The following is a 21,957-nucleotide window of genomic DNA, read 5'->3' on the forward strand; positions in this document are numbered from 1 at the left end:
CGACAAAAAAGCTTTTGGTAATATCCCACATTCATGAATGATAAAGTGCATCCAGGTATATAAGATCAACCCCCAAATAATCAAACTGATTGAGAAAGTAATGAAGCTTTGGAATACCACATTGATATTACAGCACTCGGAAGGAAAGATCGAAATACCAGGAGTGAAGATACGATGTGGGATCTTCCAGGGTGACAGCCTTTCACCACTACTTTTTTTCCTGGCCTTGGACCCACTGAACGACCTCATTAACGAGCAAGGACACGGATACACCCGAAAATCCAATTTAAGAGAATGTCCAAAGAAACTTTGAAAGGTGACACATCTACTGTGCATGGATTATTTAAAAAACTCTTTGCATTGAAGGCCGAAAAATTGACAGAACAACTGAAATTAGTGAAACAGTACCCCGAAGACATTCAAATGGAATTTGGCTGAGATAAGTACGTCAAGTGCACATCTGTACAAGGTAAAGCAAAAAATCCGACAACATAAAAATTGACCAAAATGAAACAATATATGAGCGAGACAACGAAGCTTCTTTGAAATACCACGGAGTGGAAGTAGGCCGGTCATTTTACGAATATACCCACCACAAATTGCAATAGTAATGAAACTTGGCATTTTTGCTTCTTTTGACCCATGTAATAACATAGTAAAAGTCAAGGAATAACGAGGCATTGGAACACATTCATTTCGAGCAACCACTTTTTGACAGTTACGCACGAAAATAAGCTAATAAAAATGGCACAAAATAATGCACTTAATTTGTTATTTCGTTCACATTCTCAAAAGATGTCAGAAATGTAAGTGTTTAAGAGTGTAAGACAGGCCTTATGCCCTGGTTTTACAATACATTTGACATGTAAAGGTATATATATTGAGATAATTGACATTTAAGGTAGCTTTATCCCAATAAAATTGAATTTTTTCGAAAATATACATATCAATGAATTTTGAAAGCTAATATAATGGTCTATCATATTCTTATATCAAATTAGATTTTACTCTAGTCTAATTAGGTGAACAAAGCCTAATTAGGTGAATAAAATTTAATTACACGAACAATGATCTCCATAGCAACGACTTTGGACCTTGGATACGGTCGCTTTTATATAACCAATCTCAAAAAGTGTGGTATCAAAAGATTCGGAATAGCCTATAGTGCAATCCAGCTGAGAACCAATCAGAAGCCTCAACCAGATAATCCCTTTGCAAGAGCTTTGCAATAGCTTTGCTTTGCAAGCTATAGCTTTGCAATATAGCTTTGCAATAGCTTTGCAAGAGTACACATCAGTGCAGTATGGGACCAGTGACCAGCACAAAGAACAAAGCGCAGCTCGACAAGGACGGGACACAGATGACACGCACAAACTTATTCGCTACCTGTCATCAAAGGATCCCTTTGGAAACGATCCAACTCTGCAAAGCATTGACACTGGCATCACAGCTGGAGATTCGGTCAATGCTGACCAAGCAGCGTCAGTCGGCAGGAAGATCTTAGATGGAATGCTTGACAAAAAGGTTCTTGATCACACGTTCAAGAAGAAAGATCAGGTTGTGACTCTTGACACACGTTCATCATTGAAAACTGGCAGACAATCCGTTCTGATAGATCCACAACTGTTGTTCCAACGTCTGAGTACGGCAGGATCACGCTGTGATGACCTCAAAGATGTCTTCAAGTACGAACTAAGCAGTTTCCCACCAGCACTGTTTAAGACCACTGATATCCTGCTTGAGGCCGACAAGCCAGCGCTAGCCGAAGCCATTTGGAAACAACTCCCCCTTGACGTTCGCAACACAGTGCTGCCACAGAATGTGCAATATGTTCTGGATGGTGGGGCATTGCTACACAGAATTCCTTGGAATTCTGGCGAGACATATGGAGGAATCGCCAGTCACTACGTGCGATATGTTGGAGACAGGTATGGTAACGCTGTCATAGTGTTCGATGGATATGTGAGCGCACCCTCCACCAAAGATGTAGCGCACAGCAGGCGCGTTCGATCTCACAGCAGTCCCCTTGTCAACTTCACAATGGACATGGTATGTACTATGAAGAAAGATGACTTCCTTGCCAACCAAACAAATAAACAACGTTTCATCAATCTACTGAGTGATGACCTTCAACGGCGGCACAACGCTGTTCATCATGCCAGGGCAGATGCAGATGTTCTCATAGTGGAGACAGCCATTGCATGTGCAAACACCAAGGACACCGTGATAGTTGGCGACGACACCGATCTTCTTGTTCTCCTTTGCAGTCGTGCAGGGCCCACATCTCACAACCTGTTCTTCCGACCTGAGCCTAAGCTGACGTCAAGGAGGCAAGCAAGATGTTGGAATATCGAGCAAGTGCAAAAGACACTTGGACGCAATGTTTGTGACAAGCTTCTTGTTGCACATGGACTCCTGGGTTGTGATACCACGTCAAGAATTTACTCGATTGGCAAATCAACAGCCTTGAAGAAGCTGAACTCCAGTGCGTATTTCTCCGAGCTTTTGGCAAACTTCAACACTCCTGGAGCGTCAAAAGAGGATGTCATGACAGCTGGAGAGAATGCCCTGGTTTGCTTGTATAATGTCCAGCCCGGGGAAACACTGGACATGCTGAGGCTTCAACGCTTCCACCAGAAGGTTTCAACAAGCACTGTCAGAGTTGAGCCTCGTACCCTGCCCCCTACATCAGCATCTGCAAAGCAACATTGCCTACGGGTGTATGTTCAGGTTCAGCAGTGGCAAGGAGTTGCCATGGATGCCAATGGTTGGGGATGGGCTATCCGTGACGAGAGAATGGTTCCCGTGATGACCGAGATGAAGCCTGCTCCAGATTACCTTCTAGATGCCATCCACTGTGGCTGCAAAACAGACTGCAGCACCCTACGATGCAGCTGTCGCAAGTACAGCCTGGAATGCTCTTACGCATGCAGTGAATGCAAAGGACTTCACTGTTCTAATGTGACCTTGTCAGAACCAGAAAGTGATCCAGAAGAAGAATAAGCTCTTAGGTTGGTGCTTGAATCGCAGTTCATTCAATTATTAAATAAAACACTTTTTTTTTTTTTCAATATATATATATTTTTTTCAATATTATTTTCAATATTATTTAACGATTTTTTTTGTATATATAGTACGATATGAACTTGTTCACATAAAGCCATTACATTGCAGGCCTCAGGGACATAAAATTGCAGGATCTCATAAGGATTTAGCACGGAAACAGTTTTTGGTCTGAAAAATTTATGCAGATTTTCGCTTAAAACCTTCTCTTAAAGATTGCAAAAATTGGAAATGTTCCAATGCTCCGATTCTCCTTGACTTTTAGTATGTCATTCTCCACTAAATTTGACATTGAAAAATGCATGTTTCATTACTATTGCAATTTGTGGTGGGTTCGACCCCAAAATGGCGTAGATTGACTGGACTAAAGAGGCCACCACATATGTCACAAAAAATGTGCAAAGCAATTACCAAATAATACCTATGTAGAAGGAGGCTGATCCTGAAAATATATCTCTCCCCAAGAAACAAAATCAAAGCCATTAAATAAAGATATACACCAACAACTGAGAGAACGATAAAAGAGTAAGGTTGTGACATTTTTAAAATCAGTATCCAATGATTTGTGCTGAAGCAATTCAGAAATCAAGAAAATGACTAAATACCAGTTTCCCTAAAATGAAATCAAAGGATCTTGATCTCACGTATGACCTGATGATCCCATCCAGCATGAACAAAGAAAACAAAGTATTGTGACCGGACATAATAAAGGTACAAAAAAAGGTACAAAAAATAGGTACAAAAAAATAAAAAGTGGCATTGCTAATTGAGGTGATCGTACCGAGCGATTTTTACGGCGTAGCCCATAGGGCAAAGCCATCTGGAACAGTGTTTGTCCGTATGTTTGTGATCCACCACGCGGTGACCCGGGTTACCGTGGTAAGCCGGGTTACGCCATGACGCCACCATATTGATTAACCCGGGTTACCTCGTGAGATATGGCAATTCTCAAATCAGGGCCATTTAACAGTAACCCGTTCTCTCGTGAAGGCTAAAATGCCCCGGAACATCCACACTGGGAATGCAGTTCTTCAATAAAGTTTGTTTAGATGTGATACCAAATTAAACAATCAAAATAAACCGGGAAAATAATGCCAATACTGGCGATCCAATAGGTTGCCCTGGTGGGCTACGCCGTAACGGTGGGCTACGCCTTTTTCCATTGCCCTGGAAAAAGATCATAACACACATTTTAAACGTTGTATATTAAAAGTTGTAATAAGAGGTGAGAGGGATAGACTTAGTTCTGCTGTGTATTGCATGGAAACGTGCTTGTTCTTGCCAAAAAGTATGGGTACACAAAGGATTTTCCTATCACGCAAACCCGGGTTACACTCCCCCTAAAATAAATAAATTAATTATGTAAAATGGTAAAAAAATCACGGGGCAACCCGGGTCACCGCGTGGTGGATCATGTATGTATGTATGTATTGTTACGTTTGTAGGGGGTAGACAATGATTACGGTAGAACCAGGTAGAGTGTATAGATTAGCATGCTCCGATTGTTGTGAAGAAGAAGAACCACCATGTAATAAGTAGGGAATTTGTTTAGCCCAGATGTCGTGTAAGGTGTATCTTCGTCCCCATTACGAGGAGGGGGGTATGCTAATTAGCTCAAGGATTATGGGTAATTTATCCCTGGTATGTCGTTACCTCTGCAATTTATTTCCTATGTCCCTTTTGGCATCACACTATAGACACTAGCCAATCATGCGTATTTAAACACACTAATTAAAAACCTACTGGAAGCCAGGATATTGAGTGCTGCCGTTGATGACATTGACTTTGGAAGCGCACAGGACGGGCGGACCGAGGGCCACGCCTAGAAGGGCAGTGATTGGCTTGGGTTTTGATTGGGAGGGAGTTGATTGACGGAAGGGCTGGTAGGAAGCGACTCGCTCATTGGCGAAGCACCCCAGATGACATCAGAGCCTGGGTGATAAAAGAACGCGCTAGTGGACATTGCTCTCTCTCTCTCTCTCTCTTCTCTTTGGCTCCTCGCTCTGACCGAATTCCCTCTTGCGCTTTTTCTCGCCTGGACCTTGTACGAGCGGTGGCATTTTCTCTCGGGCTCAAGGGAGCAATTGTGAACGGCCGTGTTTGGAGATCTTGCTGGTGGTCATGAGGATGAAGAGCCGCAGCTTTCCAAGCAAGAGCAACGGGTGGACAAGCACGGCTGGCTCGCTGCAGCACGACGAGACCCAGAGTGAGCGCGACAAACAGCGAGGCCTGATTCCCACCAACGGACGAGTGGTTCCCTCCAACGAACGTGCGGTTCCCGCCAAAGTCCCGGACGATTTCCACGATTACTGAAGAAACCCCACCAGCAATCAGCATTAAGTGCACACAGACGCTATTTATTTTCAGTTATTTTATCCTTTGTCTATGTTTGGGTCTGTTTGGGAGCGCTCCAATTTAGGAATTTATTATTATTTGACCGTGTTTATTTTGTTACCGGTATTTCTTAATAAAGCCGGCATTTCCTTGTACATTTTAAACTCATCTCGGTTTGAGTTGATTTATCGCAGGTTTGAGGACTGCTGGTGGGATCCATGAAGGTAAGCGCTCCGGTTTCTCCCCCTCCCTCTTGTTTCCCCACACGTATTCTCCACCATTTGAACTGAACGCCTCGAGTAACAGCTCGTTTGGTCATCCTTGCTACCCTAAGGTGTTCACAAAGGGTAGTCACTTGATAGTATGTATGTATGTATGTATGTATGTATGTATGTATGTATGTATGTATGTATGTCCCCTCAAACGTATACCAATCAGAGCTGAGGATCTGGTCACATGACAGGGTGGTGTGATTACGTCTGATGTCATTACGGCAGCTGACTCTCCACACTCCGCCATTTTGATTTATATGCCGTTCATGCCGAACATATCGTCGAACCTGTCATATATCACAATCTGCATGCTCTACCTATACGGTTTTTATTCAGTGTGAAACGCAAACAAACCGATTGTTAAAATGACCATCAAATATCGAAAGCATCAGCGTCTCTTCCAACAAAACGGTGCGTTCCCCACCCTTGTGGGGTATGTAGAGTACAGTAGATTTTTTTTCAGTTCTGTAAGTAAAACTTACCTCACAGATATCTGGATTCCTCCAAATTTCTTTGTTTAATGTTATAGACAGCATTGGCGGCTGTTTAAAAAGCGAATCATGTGTGTTTGTGGTTTATAATATTTTAGAAGCCCGTCTACGCCGCTGTTAGACTTTCGGGTTTATTTGTTTTTGACATAAATAATGCAGAAATGAAGAAAATGACCAAATAACAGGCCCTCAAAAATGAAGTGAAAAGATCCTGGAAGATGAAAAGCACCAAAATTGTACCAGTGATTATTGGAGCACCGGGAATGAACCAGAACCTTGGAGATTAAAAAAAAAACATCCCTGGGAATATTACTACAAAGGAACGACAGTTGGAGGCTGTCCAAAGCTCAGGGATGATCCTGAAAAGAGCCATCGGAAAAAACAACAATTTCGCCATGAATTGTGACCCCTCCTCCCCCTTACCGAAACGGAAGTGGATACTTTGAGTCCTTGGAGACGACACTAAAGACGACACACACACACACACACACACACACACACACACACACACACACACACACACACACACACACACACACACACACACGCGCGCACACACACACACCGTTAATTTAATTAATTATCCATTGCTCACAATTATAATCACTTTTTTGTATGCAGTATACTTCTCTTCCCTTACAAGTTATAACGTGAACTTCCTTTCCAAGTCACAATCTCTGCTTCAATTCCAGCAAAAGGAATTTTATTTTTATCCATAATTTTAGTATGATCTGTGTCTTTGATTTTGAGGTGACTAAAATGTGTGTATAGTTATCCAGGTTAATTTTAAAATATCAACAATGGAATCTTCTTCTTCTTTCATGTGCAGCGCATGGCTACGGGTAGCATAATTGGCTAGGGGGCGAAGCTCTGCCGCCGATGCAATGCTCCTTGTCGCTCATGGCAGGAATTTGTAATTTGTTCATGGTGCCGGCAAAAACATGCCAACTCTTCACAAAGGATCTATAACGTCCACCAACGAATGCTGACAGATGGGACGCCCTTTTAATGTCCACTCGTGGGCCATCACACGCACTAGTGATGCCTGCGAAACACCAGGATGACGGTTTATAGGTAGGCCCCGATTTCAACCTAGTCTAGACAGCTTTGAGGAAAGTGTGCATACCTCTGCGCTATCCTGCCAGCCCCCAAAAAGGAATCCAGGATGAACAGACATATAGGTCTGGGAAAATATGGGAGGAAAATCAGATGTTCTTTTTCTTTTCTCATGGAAGAGAAAGGCAAATCTGACAGTGGGACAAACATCAAGCGAATGAATGAACCGGATCGGAGGAAAGGGCGGCACTGAGGTAGAAACACTGGAAGTAGAAATTAAGAAGGTTCGTTTAGGAAGGTTTAATGGGGGTAAAGAAGATAATTGATCAGCATTGGGGATGACATAAGATGGTGGTGTAATGCTTGCTTTTGATGCCATGGAGGGAAGAGTGAGACAGAGCAGCATCTGGAAGGTGGTTCCATCAATGGGAGAAGAGAAGAAGAAAGGAGTTGAGGTGTGCAGTCAACCTGGATTTTGGAAGTTTAAACAGGAAAGGGGTCACTGGAAGAACATGTGCATATTGGAGGAACGGAGGGTTGGAGGACAGAGAGCAGAGGAAGCATTGTCGGAAAATAGAGGGAAGAGAATAGAGTGACCACCGGACCTACCTACGATGCGAGATCAACAAACCCCCTGCTTTGGCCTCATCACACGAGATTATAATAATTTTAAGAGCTATAGATTCCACAGAATCCAAGAGAGACAGATGTGATGCTGGGGTGCCGGCCCAAGGTGGAGAGCAGTACTCCATTGAGCGACGAACCAAGGCTTAATTGTAAATGGATTCGCTCTCAATTTCCAAAATTAGATTAATGTATCATGAGCTGGAACATTGCAGAACAGGAAGGAGAAGCATGACTGGATCTGCAATAGAAGTCTATTGAATAGACTGGACAAAAGGGATGAAGAAGTGAAGGTGGGCCAACAATGGAGACAGAGAGGTGAACAAGTGTGTTGGTATGGAAAGGTATGGGGCCTGGTGGACACAGAGCATTGGCATGAGCCACCAGGTAGAAGAGACAGTATGTAATGATCCTGTAGATTTTTACATGCTCACATTAACACCAGACCTGGGCAGTGGTGTTTCCTGGCTGAATGACCTCATCAGCAGCCAAGAACGATTCATCTGAAACCTGTGCAGTGACGCAAAGAGATTTACCTGTACTGTACTTCAAATAGAAATCTTTTGATACTCCCTTGTGATGATGTTTGTCTCTCTTGTCAGTACAGTACTTCAATTTAATGATGTAACATCCCTCCCCTTCCCCACACCCCTTTCTCCCCACCCTCCAAGCAGACCTTCAGTGTGGTGGGAAGTACCGTGAGCAGCAAAGGACGTTCACCTCACCAGATTACCCCGGCTATCGGAATGGACAAACATGTCAGTGGTTTATCCACGTACCGATCAAGAAGCGCATCCGCCTTACATTTAAGGACTTCAACCTCGAACCTGATCCTTACTGCGAGAGTGACTACGTAGAGGTGCACGACAGCTACGATGACACCTTTGGCTTCCTAGGAAGGTTTGCAATGCGATGAGCCCCTGCGATAAGTCACAAACTGATATATATCACGATATATGTACCGTGAAATGGGGTGAATAGGGACACAAATTGAAAAAAAGTTCGGAAACTTTTTTCGCTGAAAATTGATAACCATACTGATTTGTTGATATTTGGGTTGAAAGTGTTCTCTTGTTTTTTTAAAAAGCAACTTATAGTCCCGATTAACCCCATATATGGGTTTAATAGGAATAAATAGGATTTTTATGGCTGTCCCTATTCACCCCGTTTTACAGGTGAATAGGGACAGTCACTAATACAAAAAAAATAATAATCAAGAAATAGGGACAGTTTGGAGAAACTTTTTATCCCATATTTATTTTCATTGGCTTTTCATTTTTCATAATATAAGGTTTATATTATGGGTGCATATTATGTGCATCCATCTGAGCTATCAATTTAGCAATGTTGTAAACTCAGGATTGTTTGTTGATTATTATTATTTATATATTTATATAACTCAGGATATATATTTTTATAACTGCCTTCACAGCTCCCATAGCCCCCGCCTCCTTCCCATCACTGTTCAGAAACACCTAATCCAGATAGGCAGTCCATCCTCTGGTAGCGAAACATCGGAGGGTTTATTTAAGCACACAACTGTCCACTCGACCCACATGGTCAGGAGTTTGTACTACAAGCAGCTTCCTGTTCGGCGAGTTGAGAGTTCTCAAAATCTTTTGTAGTGTAGAGGAACAACCTTTTCTCTCAGGTATTTTTCCAAGTATTTTCAGTTTCTTTTAGAAGTTTTGTGAGCCATTTTAGGTTACAATCCTTATCACCCACACACAATATACTTTATGGTGCACTGGAGATCGCTATTTTCTGGGGTTTTTCTGCACATGCTCACGATCATTTTGAAAGTCCTGTATTGAACCTGTTTTCTAATTTAATACTGGTGTGTCATTGGTTGTTATCTCCATATGTAGGTTTCAGAAGGTGGAACAGAGCCCTCCCAGATCTCATACTTTGTGTGTGTGTGCGTATATATATATGTCCGTGTGTGTATATATATATGTGTGTGTGTATATATGTATATGTATATATATATATATATATATATATATATATATATATATATATATATATATATATATATATATATACAGACTTGGCATTTAATATGGAATTTTTTTTTTTTCTTGACTTGGGTTTACTTTCTGAACTCAGTATATCAATCTGGTGAGTTTCTTTTATCCTTCGGTGATGTCTTTGTTGAAAGAACCATGTCACTGATTGTCTTTCGCAGCAAGAAGTCAATAACAGGATTATATCACAGGTGGCGTGACAAAATGTAAGGACAGGTACATTTGACGATTGGCTTCACAATCGGGTATATAAGGGTTGTTGCGTTCTGTATTAGTGGAAAACAACTGCTGCACGTCTACAAAAGTTATTGCCGCTTCCTCTGGAGATGGTCCGTCAACTTGACAATGCTGTTTGTCATGGAGTGGTGGCTTTACGAAATTCTGGCGTGAAACAGCGTGCTATTGCTCGGCAGTATGGCATCACTCAAGGTCAGGTGTCAAAGATCCTGAAACTAAATGCTCAGAGGGGTGTCCCTACTCCAATACCGAGGCCAGGACGTCCACGCGGAACCACAGAGATGATCGCCAGCTGCATCGGTTAGTCTGCAATGGCCGTACCAAGTCAGCTAATCGGCTTAGGGCTGAGTGGCAGCAACTGACAAATGTGCCTGTATCCAGAAGGCTAGTCAACCAACGACTGGTTCAAGCAGGCTATCGTGCCAGGCGTCCCCTGAGAAAGCCACGCCTGACCAGACAACACAGCCAGCGCCGATTGCAGTGGGCCAGAGAGCACCGTCAATGGCAGCCAGGACACTGGAATCACGTGACCTTCAGTGACGAGTCTAGATTTCTGGTCTATCGTCAACATGGCCACGTCCGAGTGCGCAGACAAGTGCATGAAGCCCACAACGAAGATTGTATAGTGCCAAGAGTCCAAGCTGGAGGTGGTGGGGTGACCGTTTGGGCTGCTTTTCATGCAGGGGGCAAAACTGACCTGGTTGTTCTGAATGGAAACCTGAACCAGTTCAAGTACAGGGTCATTCTGGAAGAAACATTGCTTCCATTTGCTCGTGCAGCCTTTCGAGGAAACTTTGTCTTCCAAGATGACAATGCACAGCCTCATCGTGCTCGCATGATCCAACACTTTCTTGCTGACCGTGGTGTAGAGCATATGGAGTGGCCTGCCATGTCCCCGGATATGAATCCGATAGAGAACTTGTGGGCAGAATTAACGCGTCAAATCGAAAACTTGGACCAGCAGCCAACCTCTGTGCGTGAATTGCAGCAGACTATTGTCACTGCATGGCAAGCGATTCCTGTCCAAACCTTGGCAAATCTCGTGAACAGCATGCCTCGACGTGTACGTGCTCTCCTGAATGCTCGTGGGGGTTACACGAAGTACTGAACTGTAATTTTACTGTCCGTAATCCCAGTCATAATTTAGCTTTTGTTTTTGTTGAATTTTTTTTTGGCTAATGTGCAAAATAAAGAGATACTTCTGGAAAACGTACAGAAGTTTAACACAGTACTGTCCGTGAATTGAGTTCGATATCAGTTTACATCACTTTCAAGGATCAATTTATTTGCTTCTAAATGTCAAATGTGGTTTTTGTTTCTTTTAAAGGTCACATTAACAAAATCTAGAATAATTTCAACATAATTCCAATGAACTTTTGGTTCTAAGTCATCTTGGAAAGTAAGTTCACCCCCACCAAAAAAATATTCCATATTAAATGCCAAGTCTGTATATACATATGTATGTATGTATGTATGTATATATATATATATATATATATATATATATATATATAGATATATATATATATATATATATATATATATATATATATTGTTACGGTCCGCGGATTAGATGTTATTTTTACTGAGCGGTGGTGTAACCGCGGCCGAACAGTTGTTCCCTGACTAAAACCCGATTTACCCAAACGTTGGCCGTATCGCGCCACAGCTACTCAATCGGGAAAACTCTAAAGCGACCGAATGCAAAGAGGAAGAAGACGTACAGAAGAGTAACGGGGTTTATTATTATTTACACACATAAGCAAAAAGAGCAGTCATGATTATTTACAGGGGACATGAGACGCAGGTGACACAGTGAAAATTACTAGCTTATACAGACTTAGTTACTACCCAGGACAGAACAAACATAACAAACTCACGTAGGCAAAATGGGGAACTTGCGGGCAGGAATGGCTGGAAAGGATGAGCAGGTGGGATCACAGGGCACAGCGAGCAGGTCCACTCCGGGCGGGAAGCGAGAAGCCGGCAGCGCCTTGTAATCCGCTTTACAGCGCACACCGTCAGGGCTTCACGCGGCTGGTTGAAACGGGGCTGCACTCCTCGGCTGTATCTCTCGTGTAGCTTGCTTCGTAAAAGCTCCTCGGCTTTCTCTTGGACCCTTCCTTTTCGTGTACCTCTCCACGCAGCTCAGCTCAGCCTTTCTCTCACTTCTCTCCCGCTCATCTGCTTCTTTTGCACCCCTCTCGCATACCGTTAGCGCGGGTCTGACACGCCCTCTTCGGTTTCGGTACCGCCCTCTCCCCCGTGCTCTGTTTCGTGACCTTGTATCGTAATCCCACGGCTTGTCTCCTTATTTGGGCATCGCTCCGACGGCACGCCCCTCGTGGTGAGCCACGGGCTTGTTTCCTTATTTGGGCATGGGGCTGCACAGCCCCGCCCTTCGTGGCGCGCCCTGGGCTTGCCTCTCCCTGGCGACCCCGCCCCTCCTGTTCAAACAGAGCACGGAGCACATTTTCACTATAGCAGCGAATTGAGAGGGCGTGCACCCCATGCTTGTGAACTGCTTTACCCACAGATGGAGAGTTTGGCTGGGAAATGGAATTATTGAAGGGGAGCTATTCTTAATGGACAATTCGGTGCAATGGAGTGTCATTCTAATGGAAGACAAGGCCTTACTCTAAAACACATAATAAGATATAAGCTATCGAACAGGGGTATTCTATGATTGGCTGACGTGTATGCTTTATGGACTAATTACCGAGACGCCCCTTTTACCTTTACACTACGGAGGTATTTACAAGGAATCATTACATTTTACAGAGGGTGATATTTACAACAATTTACTATACAATACAACACAATAAAAAAAACACAATCCTCATATCCGCAACAATATATATATATATATATATATATATATATATATATATATATATATATATATATATATATATATATATATATATATATATATATATATATATACATACATACATACATACATACATACATACATACATATATATATATATATATATATATATATATATATATAAATATATATATATATATATATATATATATATATATATATATATATATATATAAATATATATAAAAAAATATATATATATAAATATATATATATATATATATATATATATATATATATATATATATATATATATATATATATATATATATACATATTGTTGCGGTTCTCTACGCCGGCCTTCTTCCCCTTACCAAGGGGAGATTAATCCCCTTGTCTTTGCTGGGCCTGGCGGAACCGAGACGTATTACGTCCCTCCCGGACACACGCAGAGTAGGGTTTCGGGACTACTGCTCGCTCGTACCTAATTCCCCGCGCTGCCCTGGGAGCGAGGAAACAAGCCTCGCACGAACCACGTGTGGTTTTGAGTACGCCGAGCGGATTGAGTACACGTGGTCCGCGCAGTTATTTAGATGTTGGAACCCAATTAGAGCGGTTCTACCCATGCCACGCTTAGTCAATGAGGAAACCACAGAAAGATCGAATCAGGAAGAAAGGAAGAACAAATGGGTTTAATTATTCCCACACGTATATACGGGTTCAAGGAGGAAGAGACACAGAGCAATCCTTAAGCAGTCTTAACTTATGCCTTGGACAACGGGCCCGTCTCACACTCACACAGGGAATTGCAGATGGGCAGGTGTTCCCCAACGCGTCGAGAGATGGTCCCCGTCCGGCTCTCCATGGTCCCCGGCACGTCCTGCGAAGATGGTGGCAGGCGAAGGCAGGGACTCATAGCGTGTCTCTCGTACAAGCAGATGATGGGGCGGAACGGTAGAGGGTGGACTTTAGCGTGGCTGGCGGTTACCCAGCCTTGCTCACTCGCGCGTCTCAAATGCGCTGTTTCGTTATAAGCATGTCTGGCTGCGCCTGCGTATCGGTACCATTCGCACACGCGGCCAACTCGTCTTCTTCATTACACTCCGAGCTGGTTAGCGCGTGTTCTCGTGGAAGTGCGTCAAGTTCATCAAGTTCTTTCGCCAATCCTTTTGTCGCACGGCCTGTCGTGCTTATCCTGCCTTCCTCTGCGAGTCCTTTCATACAAGTCCTTCTCATTAAGTGTTCCTGCGCTAGTCCTGTCGTGCAAGTCCTCTCATACAAGTCTTTTACAACACGAGTCCTCTATCTCTCTTTCTCCCAGCAAGTCCTCTCATACCAGTCCTGTTGAGGGCTTTCGCGCAGCGGTTTTATAGCTTCGCCCCCCGAACCTTCTGGAACTCACTTGAAACTTCTCACCACGCCCTCTGACGCCACGCCGCCATCACCACCTCCGAGCTCTGATTGGCGGCTCGTGCTTACCGTCAGCGCTTCCGCCGCTCCACCCTCGACTCCGTCCCAACCTTCCTATGCCTGCCTCGTGTTAACTCGCCCAATGATCAACCAATGCTTAGCAAACTGGATTGAGGCTAGGGTGGCTGGGAAATCGGTGGCAAGAGGGCCTATTTTCCTGGCTCCTACTCAATGCAGAACTAACAAAGGAAAAGGACTAAGCTTACAAATACTAAGACATAACTATACTATCGCGAGGCTACATGTTGCTTGTGTGTCTAACTATGGGGGACAGACTTTAACCTTTATTAAACTCACTTGACAGACTCAAAACCGCAACACTGCCCCCTACCTCATCAGACTCGTCCCCGAGTCGAACCTACAAAAACTGGAACGACCGGTTTTGAGAAAGAGTTGGGACTAACTTTTAATTCTGTGTGACACTTAGATGTGGTTCCCCCTAACATTTACTCTAACCCGTTTGTGCGACAGTTTTAAAACACTAAATATGTCCGACCTACTGCGTTGAGTAGCTAACTGACAGACTCATGCCCACAATTAACCAAATTGAGGAATTATTTTCAAACTAAACATAAAGCCGGTGGGCAGCATTTTATATACAACCACAATCTAACCTTATTTACATTTCTATGACCCAGGACGTCTCCTTTTTGGACAGAAGTTGGAGGGGAGAGAAAGCACAGCAATGCACAAAACACATTCAAAAGTCACATTTCACAATTCATATTTGCTGGTGTCTGGCATCTTTTTCTTGCTTCCTGCATCTTCTGTGTGCATAAAACTTACAGTTCTTCTTTCCTAGCACACCAATAATAAAAATGTACAAAAAGTGTGTTCGTTTTTATTTTGCCAGCAGGGCCAACCCTATGTGGTCCAACTGCGTGACATTGATGCCACTCAAAACACGTGGTCCGAAGATGCAAGGTGAGTTTGCAGCAAAGTGCTGCACAGCAAAGTGTCAGGCCACAAAATCTGTGGTCCATAATGTGTAATGTGGTAATGTGCAGCAAAGTGTCTGTAGCAAAACAAAAGGATACGGCAGCAAAGTGCTGCGCCGTTCGGCTGCATGGATGTAACAAAGTGCAGCAAGGATGCTGCACAGGTCGATGGTGCTGCACAGTTCCACCTCCAAAATGGTCCTGGGGTTGGGGGAGCACGACTCCCAACAAAGCACGACCAGCAAAGCGGAAAGGGCACAAAGGTACACAGCAATACAAGGTAATGCAGCATGAGGGGCGCGGAAGAGCGAGCAGAGCAAGCTCGTCCCTAACCGTTCGTGCCCCCCCCCCCCCACGTCAGCTTACACTACCCTTGCCCTTCCCTGTATTTACAAATTCGTCACTACGTCCTGTCTCCCATATCCCCCTCTAAGCCAAATTAGTCTCCCAATCCATCCCTGGAAGGAAGGAATGGAACAAACACATTGTCTCATCACGTCGAGATGCGTCTCACTCACTCAAATCGTTCACTTGGTGCTGGTGCGGAGCTTTGTCATCCTCGGTGAATGGCTTGTGGATGGCGCGAAGGGAATTCTCTTCATACCTACTCTACTGACATTAACTCATTTACACTACCCGGGGTCATGCCCTGCCAATTGGCCTTCGTTACACTATGTGGTTCTAAAAACCGAATTCCCCATTGACCACTCTGCGGTGCCCCTGAATTTGGGTCTCACTCCCCAATTTTTCTTACTGTGCCCTTGCACAATTTCGGCGCTGGGTCGTGTGGCTCCACTAGCAGGTCCAACTACCTGCACACCTCCGCCACTGAAGTCGCCACCCGAGCTTACATGCTCCTGCGACTACCTAACTGGGAAAGGCCCTCCCTGGCTCTTTACCCCTCTGATGCCCTCTCTGGCATTGGGCTACCCGGGTCCTTCCCTGGAATCCTCAGGCCCCACTGAACAACTCCTCTGACTGGCTCCCAGAGCCTACCTGCGGCCTCACCTGGCCGACAAACTACCAGTGGCGGAGTGCTCCAATAACCATACGCACCAACAAAGCCACACGCCCAGCCATTCACTGACTCATGCACCCAACCAAAGCACTACTTGCCACTTCCCGCACCACAGGTGTCAATATCCAAACAATTTACCTAAGCCCTCTACCTTGTTTTACACTGCCCACCCCGGGTATTCGTGAATGGGTCCATCTCCCCCCATTCACTCCTTCGCACCATGCATTCCACACCCTTTATTTCACACCAAGCATTCCACACCAAATATTCCCCTCGCACACCATTGATCTCGCACACCACTTCTCTCGCACTCCTTTTGTGCTCTCACACCTTTTTCCATACACTCCAACACAACTCCATCTGTCTCAATACACAATTCCTGGTTATTCTCAACCAATTCCTCATTTGCTCAATACACAATCCCTGGTTATTCTCAACCAATTCCTCATTTGCTCAATACACAGATCCTCACAGACACGGTTTTCTCAACCAATTCCTCATTTGCTCAATACACAAATCCTCACACACACGGCATCATCTAACTAGCTACTTTCCCCTACAACTCGTGCTTCCCCGTCAGTAGTGTAATAATGTTGCTTCTGGGACACCTCCGTTTAACATGGGAAATCCCTATCTAATGTCATTTACCCCCTTGTCTTTTTCAAAAATCATAAACACCTCTATTTCTCCCACCCTCATCTTTATGAACCTTTTGTCTGTAGTACCTATCCTTAATGTTGTTCATTAGACCACTCAAACACTACAAATATTTGTTTTCTCTTATAGACCTATCATCCTTCTTCTACATATCATCTGGCAGATTAATCTTTGACCCATTCACTTCCATATTAATTCTTTCCCTCCCTCATTGGCCCTAAACACCTATATTTCTCTCACCCTGTTCTTTACGAACCTTCTAACCTTTTGACATGTTATCCTTATTCATTAGACCACTTAAACACCTGTGATCCTTCTGACCTCATGGACCTTTTAACCTTTTACTCTTAATATCATCTGGTGAATATAACCCACTCAAACAACGACCCTACAAATATTTGTTTATGCGTGGGAAATAATTTAATTCTCTTGCCACTCTCTTCACCATCTAATATATTAACAAAAAATATGTTTGAGTTTGGTTCTTTATTAAGATATTTTAACTGAGCTAAGATAAAATGGTAAACCTCCCTCAATGTTCTTATTTGAGCGCCTCCAGTGCCACACACTTTTTGGTAGGCTCTGCCCACCTTTTGTTAAGCTCCGTCCACTTTTTGGAAAAACCCCGCCCACTTTTTGGTAAGCCACGCCCACCTTTTACTAAGCCCCGCCCACTTTTTGTTAAGCCACGCCCACTTTTTGCTATACCCCGCCCACTTTTGCTAAGCTCCGCCCACTTTTGCTAAGTCCCACCCACTTTATAAACTCTTCAGCATTGTATCATTTCCAGGTAATACATAACATCATTTTCAGGGAATTTCCATCACATCATTTCCAGTTAAGACACGCCCAGGGAATTTCCACAGGAAATGACACACACCCAGCCCTTCTTATAAAAGGCACCGACCACACAGGCTTTTTCAAACACGCTTTCTGCTTCACTTGAGAATGGACTCCTATGCCGAAATGGAATGGGATAACTTTGCTATTCCTTGGAGTCCTACTACCTGTGTAGCGCTCAACCTTCAGATTGATGAACTGGACTCGAACCTCTTGTCGATGGAGGAAATTGTATCTGAGCTACGAAATGAAAATTCTACTTTTAACACAACTTGGGATAAAGTTATTTTTTTGTTTGAAGATCTTTTGAACAACCAAGACCCACAGAACGAGTTCTACCTTGATGACCCAGCCAAAGAGTTATACCTTGGAGATCCACAAAATCCTGAAAAAGAGTTCTACCATGATGATACTTATTGTGAGTTATCAAAACAAAACCCACTGAACGAGTTCTACCTTGATGACCCAGCCAAAGAGTTATACCTTGGAGACTCACTAAATTTGGGAAAAACAAATTATGAGGTCTGCCTAGATGGTTCTAACTGTGGAGCCTACCTTGGAGACTCACTAAATTTGGGAAAAACAAATTATGAGGTTTGCCTAGATGGTTCTAACTGTGGAGCCTACCTTGGAGACTCACTAAATTTGGGAAAAACTAATTATGAGGTCTGCCTAGATGGTTCTAACTGTGGAGCCTACCTTGGAGACTCACTAAATTTGGGAAAAACAAATTATGAGGTCTGCCTAGATGGTTCTAACTGTGGAGCCTACCTTGGAGACTCACTAAATTTGGGAAAAACAAATTATGAGGTTTGCCTAGATGGTTCTAACTGTGGAGCCTACCTTGGAGACTCACTAAATTTGGGAAAAACTAATTATGAGGTCTGCCTAGATGGTTCTAACTGTGGAGCCTACCTTGGAGACTCACTAAATTTCATAAAATTAGGAAAAGAGTTTTACCTTGGAGACTTTGAAAACTGGTTTCGTTTTGGAGACTCGGAATGGGGGTTTTGTTTTGATGACTCGGAATGTGATACCTATCTTGGAGGCTCAACAGGAATGTGGTTATACCTTGGGAACTTGGAAAGTTGGTTTTATTTTGGAGACTCTACCTGTGGGGTTCCTCTTGGAGACTCTTTGGATTCTAAAGCAATGAACAATGTTCTTTATTTAATGACGCTTGATTTAAGCAATATCAAGAAAGTTCGAGGAAGAAAATGCTGGAAAATTCTTTCTTCCCATTTCTACTTCTTCAAACTTAAAAGCCTTGAAAGACAGAATTGGAGGAAGAGGAAAAAAAAAAGAAATACGTATTTAAAAAAGAAGAAAAGAAAGATTATGTTAGGGTTTGGGTGGGATTTTGAATGTGAGGGTTAGGGATGGGGTTGGGTTAGGGTTGGGATTTTGAATGTGAGGGTTAGGGTTGGGGTTGGGTTAGGGATGGGGTTGGGTTAGGGATGGGGTTGGGTTAGGGATGGGTTGGGTTAGGGTTGGGATTTTGAATGTGAGGGTTAGGGTTGGGGTTGGGTTAGGGATGGGATTGGGTTAGGGTTGGGATTTTGAATGTGAGGGTTAGGGATGGGGTTGGGTTAGGGATGGGGTTGGGTTGGGGATGGGGTTGGGTTAGGGATGGGGTTGGGTTAGGGATGGGGTTGGGTTAGGGATGGGGTTGGGTTGGGGATGGGGTTGGGTTGGGGATGGGGTTGGGTTAGGGATGGGGTTGGGTTAGGGATGGGTTGGGTTAGGGATGGGTTTGGGTTAGGGATGGGGTTGGGTTAGGGTTTGTATATTATTATGACTCACTCGCACATACACACACACACAAAAGTTAAGCCCCAACTAAAAAGTTGTGGGATTCTGTGTTTGGGGTTCACAGATTTAAAAACGTATCCCCATTATACACACACAAAAGTTAAGCCCCAACTAAAAAGTTGTGGGATTCTGTGTTTGGGGTTCACAGATTTAAAAACGTATCCCCATTATACACACACAAAAGTTAAGCCCCAACTAAAAAGTTGTGGGATTCTGTGTTTGGGGTTCACAGATTTAAAAACGTATCCCCATTATACACACACAAAAGTTAAGCCCCAACTAAAAAGTTGTGGGATTCTGTGTTTGGGGTTCACAGATTTAAAAACGTATCCCCATTACATTTTATTTATTTATTTATTATTTTCAAGGGTATTATCTGCTTACTTGTGTTTTTTGTAATTCTTGTGAGTAAAATGAACCCAAGATTTCTTCTCCATTTAAATCATATAATTTGTAGGTCCAAGGGACTGTATCCATTACATCAATGATTTTAAATAATTCACGAGTCCATTTTTGTGTATAACCTTTCTCAAAATGACTTTTCCATTTGTATATTCTTACAATATCACCAACTTTAAACTTGGGCTTTCTCAAATTAATCTCCTTTTCATATTCTAATTTTGTAAATGTTTCTGATGGTTTTGATTGTGTTGATGAATGAACTGTATTATTGTAATTATCTACAATATCCTGAATTAAATACACCCATTTTTGAGAACCGAGTTGTGTGAATTTTTTATATAATTTCTCTTTTAAAGTACGATTAAAACGCTCAATAACAACTGCCTTTCCTTCATTAAAGGTGCTGTATAATTTAATACCCTTCCCCTTAAGAAATTTCATGAATATTTTGTTATAGAACTCTGTTCCCTCATCAGTCCATAACTTCTTTGGTTTCCTTTTATCCCGATCAAATATTAGCTTAAAGGCTAACATTAAAGTATCACCCCTTTTATTTTTTAAAGGGACAACCCAGGCAAATCTACTCCTCAAATCAATAACGGTTAAAGCATACCTGTATCCCCTGTCATTATTCAATTCAATTAAATCAGCGGACCATATGTGGTCAGTGTATTTAGAATAAACCTTCCTTCTTTTAAACTTTGTGATTATAGGTTTGTGTAATTCTTCAGCCAAAAGCTCCTCAGTCTTGATGGCATCATTAGAGCCTAATAGTTTTTTGAGGAATAACCAAGACCAAGTTTCAATTTAGCATTTATCAAATTTCTCACAATAAACCTATCAACTTTCTCTCTCAACGTTGGATTTTGTATCAAAGACAAATTATACAACATTTCGCTGTCGGCTTTATGTTTTTCAGTCAACGTAGTGGTTTTCCCATAAGCAATATCATGCTTCATACACACTTCGTCAACCCTATTTGTAGGTTTAGACCAAGGTTTAGGATTGTCAGCCTCATCTAATCTTTTATCCAAGTTTGTTCCTGGACCACAGAAAGAATACCCTGGAAGGTGTAATTCCCCTGGAATTCCAGTTGTTGTAAATTTACTTCCTGACAGAAACTTTTGTATGTCTCCTCCTCTTTTAGGAGAGATGAATTGGCACTTTTTAGAGCCACATACTTGACATATTCCTTTTTGATAAACTCTATTATTTTTAGCTTTAACATAAGAGATATTTTTAGATTTAGTTTTCTTTTTACATTTGAGACAATAACTCATATTTATTTATCAGAAAAATTCCGACAGAGTATCAAAACCTTTTTGGTTTTCAACATATACATTTCAATCTTTATTTTTAAAACATAAAGAATCCTAAGGAATGCCTTCACTCTCTCCTCCATTTATTTACAAATAAAAACTAACTAAAGTCAATGACACCAACATCATCAATCACATAATCTTTTCCTTCTTCTTCTTCTTCTTCTTCACCACTTTCTCGTTTAAATCTCTGAAATTGAAGACATTGACGTTCTTATTTTTGAAACCATTATCTTCATAAGAGTTGTTAATTCTTTAATTTCCTCTTCGGTGCGTTGAGATTGATTTATTTGCTTTAATACACTCAATCTTTTATGAATCTCAGTGATTTCCATCTTTTTATATTTTTCCTCCCTCTCTCTTTGCTCCCTCTCCTCCTCCTCCATTTTCTCCCTCTCCTCCTTCTCCTTTTTCTCCCTTTTCTCCCTTTCCTCCTTCTCCCTTTTCTCCCTTTCCTCCTTCTCCTTTTTCTCCCTCTCCTCCTTCTCCTCCTTTTTCTCCCTCTCCTCCTTCTCCTCCCTCTCCCTTTCCTCCTTCTCCTTTTTCTCTCTTTCCTCCTTCTCT

The 21,957-nt window shown here is 42.6% G+C and overlaps 1 protein-coding gene across 3 annotated transcripts in view; it reads left to right on the forward strand.

Annotated features, from left to right (window-relative positions):
- LOC137434999 (tumor necrosis factor-inducible gene 6 protein) overlaps window positions 1–21,957 on the forward strand; it is a 72,002-nt gene that overhangs the window by 17,402 nt on the left and 32,643 nt on the right. For 2 of the 3 annotated variants that reach the window (XM_068128327.2, XM_068128337.2), the window contains one exon: window positions 8,515–8,740. In XM_068128327.2, the coding sequence (XP_067984428.2) occupies window positions 8,515–8,740 (226 nt within the window). Of the gene's footprint in view, window positions 1–8,511; window positions 8,741–21,957 lie in introns of all 3 variants that reach the window. The other variant, XM_068128319.2, reaches the window with a different exon arrangement.

The sequence above is a fragment of the Myxine glutinosa genome, chromosome 1 (genome assembly GCF_964187855.1).
Source record: "Myxine glutinosa chromosome 1, kmMyxGlut1.1, whole genome shotgun sequence".
NCBI lineage: Eukaryota > Metazoa > Chordata > Myxini > Myxiniformes > Myxinidae > Myxine > Myxine glutinosa.